Below are 12,560 nucleotides of genomic sequence, written 5' to 3'. Positions count from 1 at the left end.
ACATGTGGCGAGTATGACTCAAGGATTACATTTCTGATTTTAGGCCATTTAAATTTAATTTTAAATAGCCACATGTGGCTAGTGGCTATTGTATTGACCTGCACAGGTCTTGATGAACTACCTATTATGAAGGTTGGAAAGAAAACAATGATCCCTTCCTTTTATTGGGTCTCAGCTATGTGCAGGCTGAATGACCTAGTGTGCATACTTCAGCATGCACAATTTTACAGATAAGAAAAGGAGTCTTAATCAAGGCAGCATTGTTAAGAAATGATCCCTTGCTCCTCTTACTTACTGGCTGTGTGACCATGAATAGGCAACTTCCTATCTCTGTGCCTTAGTTTGCCTCATCTGCAAAATGGGTATAATAATAACAGCACCAATCTCATATGGTTTTGTGAAGATTGTGTTGGTCAACATATTTAAAAGCCCTGGGGCCAGGGTCACTGGCACACAGGGAGCATTCAAAAGATTCATTCGTTTAGTAAATATTTATTGAAACCTTAGTGTGTGCCAGGAATTGGGTTTGCAGCTGGAGGTGCAACAGTGAACCAGACAGCTATTTTCACTCCCAGAGTCACAAGTTAGAAAGAGGCAGGAATAGAACAGATCTCCTAACTCCAAACCTCACATTGATTACTAAATTAACAGCATCTCCTGTGGTCAAGAAGCACCCCCCCCAACCAAAGTACATGAAGGGGGTCCTGACACAGGCTTCCTTATTAACAGAATGAACAGGAAACCACAGCCCCAAGTAGGGATTAGGGGATTGGGCTGTGATCAACTGGTCCTGGCTAATTGTTCTCCATGGTCTTCTGGATCCAGTCGACATATTTGCAGACCTTTGTGTAAACACCAGGCTTTTTGGAGACAGCACATGGATCCTGGCCCCAGGAGATGATGCCTTGAAGAGACCCTTCACAGACCAGAGGGCCCCCAGAGTCACCCTGGAGATGGGGAGAAAAAGAAGCAGTTAGAGAGGAGGTGAGAGGGGAAAGTGTTCATGGTCTTCGAGAGGAGGTGGGGATGGTGTTGGAAGAGAGGTGGAGATTTAAGATGGGATTGGCTGTGGGACTGAGGATGAGGTTAGAATTACAAGTGAGAACAAAGGTAGGGTAGAAAATTGACTGGGGGGGACTTCCCTGGTGGTCCAGTGGATAAGAATCAGCCTTCCAATGTAGGGGACGTGGGTTCAGTCTTTGGTCGGGAAACTAAAATCCCACGCTCAGTTAAACCTGCAGTCCACAACTAGGGAAAGCATGATCTGTGGATGGTTGGGGCTGGAAATAGGGGTGGGGATGGGAGTGGAGCTGGGGATTGTGTTTAGGTTAGAAAGGGGAACCAGGAGTGGAGCTGGATTGGGGGGGTTGCTGGGGAAAGTTGGGGAATGAGATTCTGGTTGTTGATGAAGATGCAACTGAGGTGGGAGCTGGGAATGGAAATGTGGTCGGAGTCCCAGGCCCTGCCCTCTGACCTGGCAGGAGTCCTTGCCCTCCTTTCGGACACTGGCGCACACCATGGTGTCCGTGATGTTGCCGGGGTAGGCGTCCTCACACTCCCCATGCTTGATGATGGTGATGTTGGCACATCGCAAGGTACGGGGCAGATGCACTGTAGCGACGACATGAGAGGGCAGAGAGAATGAGAACGATCCCTCCCCACTCTGCGGGGCCGCCTCTCACCCCAGCAGAGAGCCAAGGCCCTCTCTCTGCTCCCGGCTCTGTGCTTCTTGCTTGCGGCCAACTTACCTCTCTGCTTGTAGCGACAGTGACAGTAACGCCATTAATAAAATTCTTTATGCCAGCTGCTCTATAAACGTTCTCTCTTATCTAGACCTAGTAGGTGGGTGTGATTGTTCTCATCTTATAGAGAAACCACTTGCCTAAGGACCTACAACTCTGCAGGTCGTGGATCTGAAATTGCACATCCGGTCTGCTGAATCCAGGCCCCACACGTTCGTCTCCACCCTCCCCAGCCCTAACTTTTCCACTCTTCCTTTCAGCTTATCCCACTATCGACACCCCCGGGTCGCCTCCTCTTGTATGACTGCAAGTTCTCGCCTTTGAAGGTTCCTCTGGCTCCCGCTGTCCTTCCGCAAGCTTAACCACCATGCCCCCCCACAACTCCCCATCACGTTCCCCTCTGGAGCCCCTACACTGGGGGCTGGACACGGTGCCCCAGCCGGAAATGAGGCAGTTGGCGCCAGCGGGGACACACTGCGGTGACACGGTGAGGGGTCGCACGGCCCAGTTAAGGTGGGCCGGGGTCATCATCTTCACCAGCATGATGTCGTTGCGGTGGTCTTTGTTGGGGAGGCTGTTGTTGAAGTCTGGGTGGGGGAAGGACTCGGTGGCGGTTCGGGTCTGCTCACAGCCATCCTGCCGCCGGAGGCTGTGCGCTCCCAGATGAACCACGTATCGGCTGAAGCGGGAGACACGCAGCCGGTCAGAGACGGAAGGGGAGGGAGACACGGGAGATGGAGAGAGGCGTGGGGGGAGGGGGAGAGACCAAGAGAACGAGGAAGCGCGGCTCCACCTCCAACCGCGTCCCCATCGCCCACCACGACCTTATGCTCAACAGACATCCGACCCCCAGCCCAGCGCCATCCCGGCTTCCGGAATCCTTCATCCTCCTGCCTTCAGTCTCAGCCCCATCCCACCGTCGATCCCTGAGCCCACCGTCCCCAGCCGAGCCCCTCTCCACCCATCTCTCCATCTCCAGCCGCCTCCCCTCCCGGCCCCGCCCCAGCCCCCGCACCCACGGCTTGCGGCAGTGGGCAGCTGTCAGGAGCCATCGGGGGGCGATGAGCGTGGCCCCGCAGAGCAGCCTCGTCTTCTGGAACAGAGCTGCCTGCCAGGGCTGAGAGTGAGGGGCGCACTCGTAGCCCTTGATGATTCTGGTCTCTCCCCGGACATGCCCTAGAAGCGGGTGGGGAAGCCAAAGAGGGGCCCAGGCATGAGAGGACTCCCAGAAATGGGGGGAAGAGGATCATAACCCCGGGGATGCGCTGTGTGGACTGGCTGTGTATTAGATGAAATCGTTCCATACCAGTTGCTCAGCAGCCACTGTCCTGAGCTCTGAGTGTCTCCCACACCACCCCGGCTGCCCCAGGCCCTCCTCTGGGACCCTCTTTGCCCTCTCCCTAATCTATCTCTAAAGGGACTACACCTTTGGGTGGCAGGGGGCACCCGGGACTCCTTATGGCTCATCTACTCAGTCAGATGCCCTGTTAATTCTGTATTTTTAATATCAGCTCCATCAGCGTCTACACACGGAGGGCTGGGAATCCTAGAGACTCGGGAGGCCCCTGCCCGTCCCCACCCCCCACCGTACCTGTCACCAGAGCAAACATGATTAATTGCAGAGTCATCATGGCCTGGAGCGGGGGAGGGCAGGCCCCAGGTTCTTCTGGGGACAAGAGGGACAAGGGGTCAAATCACTTCCTGCGGAGATGGACGGCTGGTCCGTGACCCTCTCACCCCCTCGCCTGCTCCCCCAGTGAGAAACTACCTGGTTTGCGGAATTCCCTGGTTCTCACAAGCACCCCAACCTCCAAATTTTTAAAATAAATCTCTAGTATGGAGGGTGGCTTTGCAGGGGCCCAATCCCTGTTAGGGGCTTCCCCAGTGGCTCAGTGGTAGAGAATCTGCTTGCCAATGCAGGAGACCCAGGTTTGATTCCTGGGTTGGGAAGATCCCCGAGAGAAGAAAATGGCAACCCACTCCAGTATTCTTGCCTGGAGAATCCCATGGACAGAGGAGCCTTGCAGGCTACAGTTCACAGAGTCACAAAAGAGTCATGACTTAGTGACTAAAGCACAACAGCAACCACGGGGTAGCAAAGAGTCGGACACGACTGAAGTGACGGAGCACACACGCCTGCAATCCCAGCCGGAACCTCCAGAAGCTAGGGGAGGGCTTTGCCCAGGGCAAGGGATGGCTGACCCTGTACAGTCAGCCACGGGACCCCGTAGGCCCTTCTTGCCCACCTGAGACTTAGGGCCCAGCCAGCTGGGGGTCGGGGGGTGAAGGGAACCAGGCTTCATTCAGTAACCACCCCAGAGCTATGTGGGGTGTAGGAGGGAGCTCAGCCTGGGACAGCATTCTGACCCCCAACCCTGTTCAATCCCTGTCTCTTGGGAGAACAGCTAGACAGGGCAGAGTGGGGCTGGTCACCTGGCCAGTGTGGGTGGAGGGCTGGACTCGGTGATGGAAGCTGGGGTCAGAGGACACTGAGACTGCGGGGGAGGGCAGCCTGCTGGAGACACGGGTCAAGGCAGACAGACACATTCCCTCCACCCCGAGAAGGACTCAGCAGGAGGAGTGATGCCGGGCAGAGGCCTGGCACCCTCAGAAGGGCGCCTTCCCTTCCGCCCCCCCACCCCACCCCCAGACTCACAGGCACTGGGGCTGGGGCTCGGGGGGGCCGGCAGAGTGGCTGATGCAGCAGGTCTTGGAGCGGGAGGCACCAGGAAGGTGAGCAGGCAGGGGGTGGCCCGGGGCGGGCCCAGGATGACTGGCCTCCCAGCCCTGCCTTAGCGCCCCTGGGGGCAGGGTGTGGGGGGCACTCCCCAGCCTGGCCCGGGCCCTTGGATGTGTTGCCCACCTGCCACTGTCACGTCCCCAGGTCTCTCTTCTCTGTGCATCTGTATCCCCTCACACCCCTGCGTCCAACTGTCTGTCTGCATCCTTTCCAGTCGCTATGAATCTGGCTTTATCTCTCCCACTTTTCTCTAATTCTGTGTGTATGTGTGTCATTTTTCTTTCTGTTCCTTTCTCTTTGTCCAAACCTGTTTTTCCCTCCCAGTCTCCGCACGTCCCCTGTAATTCTTTCCACCTTTCTTTGTGCCTCTCTCTTGTCTTGGCCTCCCTCCATCCCTGTCCTTCTGTCTGTGCCCACATCCATGTCTAAATCCCTCTCATTTCTCCTCCTCTCCCAGTCTGTCTGTGTCTCCTGTCCTTGCTCCTCCCTTCCCACAGCCCCCAAGCCCAGGGGGGCTCCTGGCCCCATCCTTCACCGTTCCGAGGAGTTGGTGGGGGGAACTCGGGCATCACACAGGTGGGGCTGCTGCCAGGCGAAGGGGCAGGCAGGAGGGTGGGGGAGGCAGGTTAGGGCCTGTGGGATTTGAGGCCCAGGAAAGGGAAGTCCGCCCCGGGCTGGCATCCACCCCCAGGGCTCCTCCGGGGCTTCACTGCCCTGCCCACCCTTCTCCTGGGGCCCTCAGGAGCCAGCTGTGGCCTTCACTCACTCTGTGGCCTAGGTCCGATGACTTCCGGAATCCGAGCCAGCTCAGCTTCCTCCTCTGCAGAACTCAAGTGCCGGTCCCTGCTTCTGCAGGCTTGTTTATTATCACTTAGATCTCCCTCCGTCTTGCTCTCCTCTCTCCCCTAATGAGATGTGAAGCAAGACTAGGGGATAGGCTTGGGTTCTGACAGCAGCCAGCCTTGGCCCTAAATCTGGGCACTGCCTCTTCCTACCACAGTGACGTGGGATGAAGGACTCCACCCGGCCGAGGCTCAGTTTCTTCATCTGTGAGATGGGGGTGACAGCTCTGCCTCAGGGGGTTGGGATGAAGACTCAAGAAGAGCCGGGTACCATAGGCAGGCATCCAGCAAAATGTTGCCACGGCTGTCCTGATCGCCCCTCACCCTCTCCCATCTGAAGTGTCCCTTCCATTCATTGGGGAGAAGAAATTCTCTTTCCAACTCCTGGAGAGGTTTTGAAGACAGACCCTAAGAGGTGGGCAGAACTATTTTAAGACTGAGGCTGGTTCCTCTTGCTTTCTAGAGCTACCCCCCCTCCTCCATCATCACAGACATCAAAACAGACCTGCTGCTGCTGCTAAGTCGCTTCAGTCGTGTCCGACTCTGTGCGACCCCATAGACGGCAGCCGAACAGGCTCTGCCACCTCTAGGATTATCCAGGCAAGACCATGTTAAATATAACGCGTACTCAACTCCAGCTGAGCCAAGCTGCTATTGGCTCGTGGGAAGAATGTTATGTTTTATAGACATTTAATTAAATGGTAGTGAATTTTGATCTTTCAGCTTTCATTTGGTATTTTGGAGCTGACAACCCTGTTCCCCACCGCCCCCCCCCCCCACACACACACTGCCCCATGTCAGGTCCTTCATGGCTCTTTGAAAAGTTTATAAGCTCTAAACTTATAAATTCCTGTTGTGGCAGATGGAGAAAAATGGCCTTAATTTCTGATGTAATTTTCTCTAGTGCATTGACTTGAGGCTCCTGAGGGAAAACCCTTACCCTCTCGCATCTTTATTTCCACACCTGTGGGTAGGGTAACTGATGAGCCCTCCCTCTAATCTCAACCAGCAGAGGAATTCAAATAGACACAGCCCCTCCTCCAGGTTTATTTATTCCAGACAATCACACACTTCCTTCTGCTTCAACTGTGGGTCTTAGGCGGGCTGGCTGGAGTTGGGAGTTCTGCGAAGGAGACCTCCAGTTCAAGAAGAGTGGGGGCTAGAGGTGAGGATGGAGGCGGTGTTGGCGCTCTGCGGGTCAGGGTGGCCCCCAAGCTGAGGTATGACGATGCAGAGAGCAGGTCAGTTGCTCCCTATGACCGTCTGGATCCAGTCCACGTATTTGCAAATATTGGTGTAGACCCCTGGGATGCCTTCTTGTCCGCAAGGCCCCACGGATCCCCAGGACACCAGACCCTGAAGGACCCCTCCACACACCAGGGGACCGCCGGAGTCACCCTGGAAGACAAGAGGCGAAGGCACATGGTCTGAACATAGGGAAACCCTGTTCCAGGCTTCCTCTCCACAGCCTCCTGCCCCCTCACCCATTTCTTGAGCCTTGAGGACGGTGGCTCCAAGCCTTGTCGTCAGAGAAAATAAGCACAGCCAGGTTCCCAAAGGACTGCTGCTGCTGCTGCTGCTGCTAAGTCGCTTCAGTCGTGTCCGACTCTGTGCGACCCCATAGACGGCAGCCCACCAGGCTCCCCTGTCCCTGGGATTCTCCAGGCAAGAACACTGGAGTGGGTTGCCATTTCCTTCTCCAAGGCATGAAAGTGAAAAGGGAAAGTGAAGTCACACAGTCGTATCCGACTCTTCGCGACCCCATGGACTGAAAGCTACCAGGCTCCTCCGTCCATGGGATTTTCCAGGCAAGAGTACTGGAGTGGGGTGCCATTGCCTTCTCCTCCCAAAGGACTGCTGCTGCTGCTAAGTCACTTCAGTCGTGTCCGACTCTGTGTGACCCCATAGACAGAAGCCCACCAGGCTCTCCCGTCCCTGGGATTCTCCAGGCAAGAACACTGGAGTGGGTTGCCATTTCCTTCTCCAGTGTGTGAAAGTGAAAAGTGAAAGTGAAGTCGCTCAGTCGTGTCCGACCCTTAGCGACCCCAAGGACTGCAGCCCACCAGGCTCCTCCATCCATGGGATTTTCTAGGCAAGAGTACTGGAGTGGCTTGCCATTAGGACAATAGTGACTAAATAGAGAAGAACACATTGTCCCTAGGGGCCAATCCCAGGGAAGGAGGGCGGGCCTCTACGCCAGGTTAGAGGGTTCTCTCAGAGACAATGGCTGAGCCTTGACCAATGAGGGAGGAGAGCGCAGGCACCAATGACCAATCCCAGTGGAGGAGGGCAGGACTCCATGCAGGTCAGGGAAGAGGGCTGGGGCCTCAGTGACCAATAGTAGAGAAGGAGGACTGGACGTCTCAAGAGTCCTCCTCAACTATGGCTGGGGCCCTGGCCAATGAGGGAAGAGAGCACAGGCATCAATGACCAATCCTAGTGGAGGAGGGCGGGACCCCATGCAGGCCAGTGACCAATGGTAGAGCAGGAGGACTGGACGTCTCAAGAGTCCTCTCCGGGACTCTGGCTGGGGCCCTGGCCTGTAGGGAGAGGCAGCCTTCAAGCTGGAGGATCACCAGGACAAGCTAGGCGAATTACAGGATGAGAGAGCCCTCCAGCCCCTCTCTGCCGCTCCATCCAGGAATCGCTCTCACCTGGGCCAGCACCAAGAGGAGGATGGATGGTATGGGGAACTCAGGGCTGGAGAGACACGCGGTCACCTGCCTGAGCTCCGAATGTCCGCTACCTTCTGCGCTCCCTCCTTTGTACCCCGCCCCAAATCTCTCCTGCTCCGAGCCTGTGCTTCCTCTCTCTGCCCTGCACTCCCTGGGCTCTCTCGCTGGTCCTTCTGTGCCTCTCCTCCTTTCTGACCTCATCTCTCTCCCCGTCTGCTCTCCCTGACTTGCCCTCTCCGCCCCCACCCCACCCCGTTCTCCCTCTCCTCCCTCCCGTCCTGGGTGTCGCCTGCAAGCCGCTCACCTGGCAGGCATCCTCCCCAGCTTTGCCGCCAGCACACACCATGTTGTCCGTGATTCTCCCGGGGAACACTGCCCGGCAGGTGGCATTGGAGACGATGGAGAGGCTGAGACACTGGAGTCGGTCTGGGAACGGGCCTGGAGATGGACGATGGATGCTGGAGGACCCCCAGTGCTTCCCTCATCCTGCCCCCCTCCACAAAGAGGCCACATGGAAGCCCAATACAAGTTTATCCTCCACCCCCTCCCTGTGACCTCCAAGACAATCCTCCGGCCTTTAAATTTCAGATGATGATTTGATTACATAGTGTCTCTTGATTTCAATTCATTGGCCCAGTCCCCCCAACCTTAGCATATGACTCAGATATAGTGACTCCAGACCTGACCTTCTCCTTCAATCCCAGCTACTGTGACCTTTGACCTTCAACCTTTTCAAATAACCCTTTGAACCCACCTTGGCCTCATGTCTTCTGTCTGTCTTGTCTTCAACTTAACCTCTGACCTCAGCTCTGCATCCTCTAAACCACTGGTTCCTACTCCAAAGTGGCCTCTGATCCTAGTTTACTTGACCGCAGACTCCATGACCTCTAACGCTTGGCTCCACACACAAAACCCTATGGCTTCCAGTCCCAGACCGGTGACGCTTGATGGAATCCCAGTTTTCATCCTCAGATTGCAGCCGACATCTGGGTCCCATAACCTCAACTCCACAGTGACTGACACCGGAGTCCATGACCCATGACCTCAAGATCCTATTATCTATGCCTTTTGCTCTAGTCTGATGACCCTTGACATCTCTCTGACCTCTAACCTCGCCTCTAACCTCATCCGTGACCCATGATTTCCAACTCCATATTCAACCACTGAAACACTTTGACTCCCAAGTCCCCTGATGCACCATATTCTCAGACCCCAGGGCATGATCCCCTCTGAGAAGGCAAGACCCTTGACCTCTCACCCTATACCCCCAGCTCTGTCCCTCCTGACCCCTGAGCCCGGGACCTCCTTACTCCATGGGTGGTTGGTGGTGCCCCAGCCCGAGATGTGGCACTCGGTGCCAGCTGTTGCACAGGTCGTGGGCAGGGGCAGGGGCTGGACGCTGGTGGTCAGCCGGACCGGGGTGCCGAGTCGCAGAAGCCGGAGGTCATTGTCGTGGTTCCCCAGGTTGCCTTGGTAGCTGGGATGGGTCACCGAGAGGCCACTGCGCCGGATCTGTTCCGTCCAGTCCAGTTTGCTCAGGCTGTGTTCCCCCAGGCGCACCCAGTACCTGCTGGAGGGCACGGAGGCTGGTGGGCGGGCTGTCCCGGGGCTCCCGTGGCCCTGCCCCTCTCTGCCGCCCCGCAGCTTGATGGCTGTCCCCCCGCTCCTTCGTGCCCTTGCCCTCACTCTGTCTGTCTCTTCCCATCTCTTGGTCTCCATCCCATCGCCAGCTCTCCGTCTCTGGCGTTCGTCCTATTTCTGCTCTCCAAGCCACTGTGCCACATTCTGATTCTCTTAGCTGGTGGTGCCCACGGGGGCAGGGACATCCGTCAGTCCTGTTCCCTGCCCCGTTCCCACCACCCAGCAGAAGGCCTGGGTCATCAACATTGTCAACTCAGTGACGGGGGAAATAATGAGTAGATTCTGTTTGTCTTGCTGGTGTCCCTTCCTGTCCCCACCTCGCTCTGTCTCTCCATGTCTGAAACTTCCCTTTTGAAAAAAGAAAAATTCAGAGCATCTTATAAAGCCCAATCCCCTTCATTATACAGATGGGACCACTGAGGCCCAGAGAGGTACCAGATGTAACCTTTGACGTTGCACAGAGAGTTTGGGTCAGACATGGGCCCAGCGGCTCAGACTGGGCCAGGGGACGCTGGACTGGCGACACACACCATGTGGGAAGGAAATGAGACATGAGGGGCTGGGCGGGCAGGTTGCAAGACCCCTGCCCTCCACCCCACAGCTCCCCAGCCAGGTCCACCCCAGGCCCATTGTGAGGAAGTCCTGCTTCCTGTCTAACCTCAGGCTCTCTGGTCGCAGGACCATCTCCTTACTCCTGTGAGCCCCTCGCCTGCCCACCAGCCTCCCTTTGACCACCCTGAGCAGGGAGGCCCCCAGGTGGGGGCTTACCTGCCGCTGCAGTGAGCAGCCGTGAGAACCCAGCTGCGGTCAATGAGGACCCCGCCACAGCGCAGACGGGTGCCCTCGAACAGCGCCGCCTGCCAAGGCTGAGAGTGCGGGGCGCACTCGGCACCCTTAGTGATCTTCTCTTTGGCTTCGTGGCTGAACCCTGAGGACGGGGACACAGGGCAGAGAGACGGGGGTCAGATGGAAAGAGGCGTCCGGAGCGCGGCCGCATACGCCGCCACGAGGGAGTCTGTGTGCCTCAGTGGAGGATCCCGCGTGAGCCGCGGAGACCCCACGCGCTGCAGCTGAGATCCGATGCGGCCAAAGAAATAAATAAACCTGAAAAAAAGAGAGGGGGATACAGAATGGGCAAGAGAAAGAAGCAAGAAACAGAGACGGCGGGGGTGGGGGGCGGGTCAAAGGCGGGGAGACACAGACCCGTGATACACAGCAGGAGGCTCACTGAGACGCACAGGGGAAGGGAGACGCTTCAAGACAGAGAAATAGAGATTCAGAGAACGGACAGCGACGCGGCGACAGGGAGAGACAGAGGGGAGATGGGCTGGAGGACGGAGGGAGGGAGACGGAGAAGAATGGAGGCGGCGATCTGCCGGCGCCCTCCCCTCCTCAGTGCTGGCATTCTCACGAGGGAGGGACGCACCTTCCCTCTGGGGAACTCACCGACGAAACACAGGAGCAAAAAGATGCTGGCCCTCATGGTGGACCACTTCCGGGTTCTGGGGGGACAAGATGCAGCATCTCAGAGATGGCAAGTGGACCCTCCCGTTCCCAGCCCTTCCACCAGCAACTGCAGGAGGAGGGGACGGCCCCCACGCCCACCCTTCTCTGCGCCCACCCCCCAGGGGCCTCACCCCCCCCACCGGTCTCTGCCAGCCTCCTCCTCACCTGCTCTCTCCACCTGCGGATTCCTCCAGGTGTCTGTCGCGATCAGCCTGTCCGTCTCTCTCTCTGCTGTCTCTGCCCACCCACCGGCTTGTCTTTTCATCTGCCGGCTACCCTGCCAGTCCAGGCTCCCGCTGTCCACCTGTCATGCTGTCCACCTGTCCCCCTCCTTCTGTCTGTCTGTCCCAGACCAGCGGCTGACACAGCTTTTAACTCTCTTTGTCCCAGCCCATGCGATTTTTCCGGGTTGAGGGAAGGGGACGAGGAAGTCATGGGGTGGGGCGCCCTCTAATCCCGGGGAAACTCTCCTAGGCTAATGACACTCGGCTGAGATTTACAGTTAAATGGAGGGAGGAGGGGGCCCGGATGACTCTGGAGGGAAGACCCAGCCCCTCTCCTCCCCTCCTCTCCAGACCGGCCAGCAGCCGGTGACTCACGGCCATCTGGGAGCCGAGTTCTAATCCTGACTCCAGGGACAAGCCTCAGGGAGGGTTGGGGCGGTGGAGCCCAGGGACTCTTCCTCCGAGAGGTTCAGGGCAGGGTGGAAATGAGAGCCAGGGAAACCGAAGGCAGAGAGAGCCCGAGAAAGCAGAGGTGGAAAGGGAAGAGCTTTCAAATCAGGTGAGACAGGAATGTCCAAACCGGGATCGGAGGAAGTCTGGTTCTAACGGAAGTCTTAAAATGCACAAGCAATTCTTTTCCTGGCTTTCAGAGCACAGGTTTTATGATATCAGGTCGATTTATCTAATTCCATGAAAACTGTTTTGCACGGGGACTTCCACTGAGAAAGAAATGGAATAGGAAACAGAGAGGGAGGGTGAAAGAGACTTAGGGCAGAGTCCTCTCTCCTTCTCTTTCTGCCATCATCTTTTCTTTAATTAAAATTCACATGACATAAAATCCAGCTTTTGGGGATTTCTGTGGTGGTCCAGTCCCCAATGCAGGGGACATGGGTTTGATCCCTGGTCAGGGAACTAAGATTCCACAATCTTCGAAGAAACTTAGCCTGCTACGAAGGATCCCGCATGCTGGAACTAAGACCCAACATAGCCAAATAAATATTTTTTAAAAATCCAGACTTTGAACCAGTTTAAAGTCTACCATGCAGTGAATTTTCCTGTACTCAATGTTTTGCAACCATCACCACCATCTAATTCCAGAATATTTTCATCACCCCCAAAGAACACCCTCTACCTGTTAAGCTGTTGCCTACCCACTGATGAATGGACAAATAAAATGTCTGTCCCTACTT

At 56.3% G+C, this 12,560-nt stretch overlaps 2 protein-coding genes and 1 long non-coding RNA gene across 4 annotated transcripts; 1 reads left to right on the top strand and 2 right to left on the bottom strand.

The window, feature by feature from the left end:
• Positions 1–794: 794 nt before the first annotated feature.
• Positions 795–5,381, bottom strand: KLK11 (kallikrein related peptidase 11). The gene is made up of 6 exons (XM_055411498.2): positions 5,249–5,381; positions 3,334–3,408; positions 2,762–2,918; positions 2,156–2,421; positions 1,475–1,611; positions 795–947 (listed from the first exon to the last, which is right to left on the bottom strand). Exons 2-6 carry the CDS (start codon positions 3,371–3,373, stop codon positions 795–797), a joined length of 753 nt encoding a protein of 250 aa, XP_055267473.1. The 5' UTR covers positions 3,374–3,408; positions 5,249–5,381.
• Positions 5,382–6,360: 979 nt separating this feature from the next.
• Positions 6,361–12,002, bottom strand: KLK12 (kallikrein related peptidase 12). 2 transcript variants are annotated; one of them, XM_088830918.1, is made up of 6 exons: positions 11,312–12,002; positions 11,087–11,142; positions 10,409–10,568; positions 9,310–9,569; positions 8,304–8,437; positions 6,361–6,483 (listed from the first exon to the last, which is right to left on the bottom strand). In XM_088830918.1, exons 2-6 carry the CDS (start codon positions 11,121–11,123, stop codon positions 6,388–6,390), a joined length of 687 nt encoding a protein of 228 aa, XP_088687044.1. In that variant the 5' UTR covers positions 11,124–11,142; positions 11,312–12,002; the 3' UTR covers positions 6,361–6,387. The 2 variants fall into 2 exon arrangements, with proteins under 2 accessions (XP_088687044.1, XP_055267455.2); XM_055411480.2 differs by having other exon boundaries at positions 6,361–6,722; positions 11,312–11,973.
• On the top strand, positions 7,824–8,604 carry LOC129546512 (uncharacterized). The gene is made up of 2 exons (XR_008683890.2): positions 7,824–8,007; positions 8,324–8,604. It is a non-coding gene; the product is annotated as an uncharacterized LOC129546512 (long non-coding RNA).
• Positions 12,003–12,560: the final 558 nt, after the last annotated feature.

The sequence above is a fragment of the Moschus berezovskii genome, chromosome 22, assembly GCF_049115385.1.
Source record: "Moschus berezovskii isolate FMDL1 chromosome 22, NW_MosBer_1.0, whole genome shotgun sequence".
Taxonomy (NCBI): Eukaryota; Metazoa; Chordata; class Mammalia; order Artiodactyla; family Moschidae; genus Moschus; species Moschus berezovskii.
Note: the sequence above shows the minus strand (reverse complement) of the source record. Positions and strands in the feature narration are given on the sequence as shown.

What these genes read in the sequence shown, in the direction of transcription:
- KLK11 (XM_055411498.2), bottom strand. Translation starts at nt 3,373, where the DNA reads ATGATGACTCTGCAATTAATCATGTTTGCTCTGGTGACAG. An exon ending in CATGTTTGCTCTGGTGACAG is followed by an intron (nt 2,919 to 3,333) that starts GTACGGTGGGGG and finishes ACCCGCTTCTAG; the next exon opens with GGCATGTCCGGGGAGAGACC. An exon ending in GCTGCCCACTGCCGCAAGCC is followed by an intron (nt 2,422 to 2,761) that starts GTGGGTGCGGGG and finishes CTCCCGCTTCAG; the next exon opens with CCGATACGTGGTTCATCTGG.
- KLK12 (XM_055411480.2), bottom strand. Translation starts at nt 11,123, where the DNA reads ATGAGGGCCAGCATCTTTTTGCTCCTGTGTTTCGTCG. An exon ending in TTTGCTCCTGTGTTTCGTCG is followed by an intron (nt 10,569 to 11,086) that starts GTGAGTTCCCCA and finishes CCCCGTCCTCAG; the next exon opens with GGTTCAGCCACGAAGCCAAA. An exon ending in CACCACCAACCACCCATGGA is followed by an intron (nt 8,438 to 9,309) that starts GTAAGGAGGTCC and finishes GTCCATCTCCAG; the next exon opens with GCCCGTTCCCAGACCGACTC.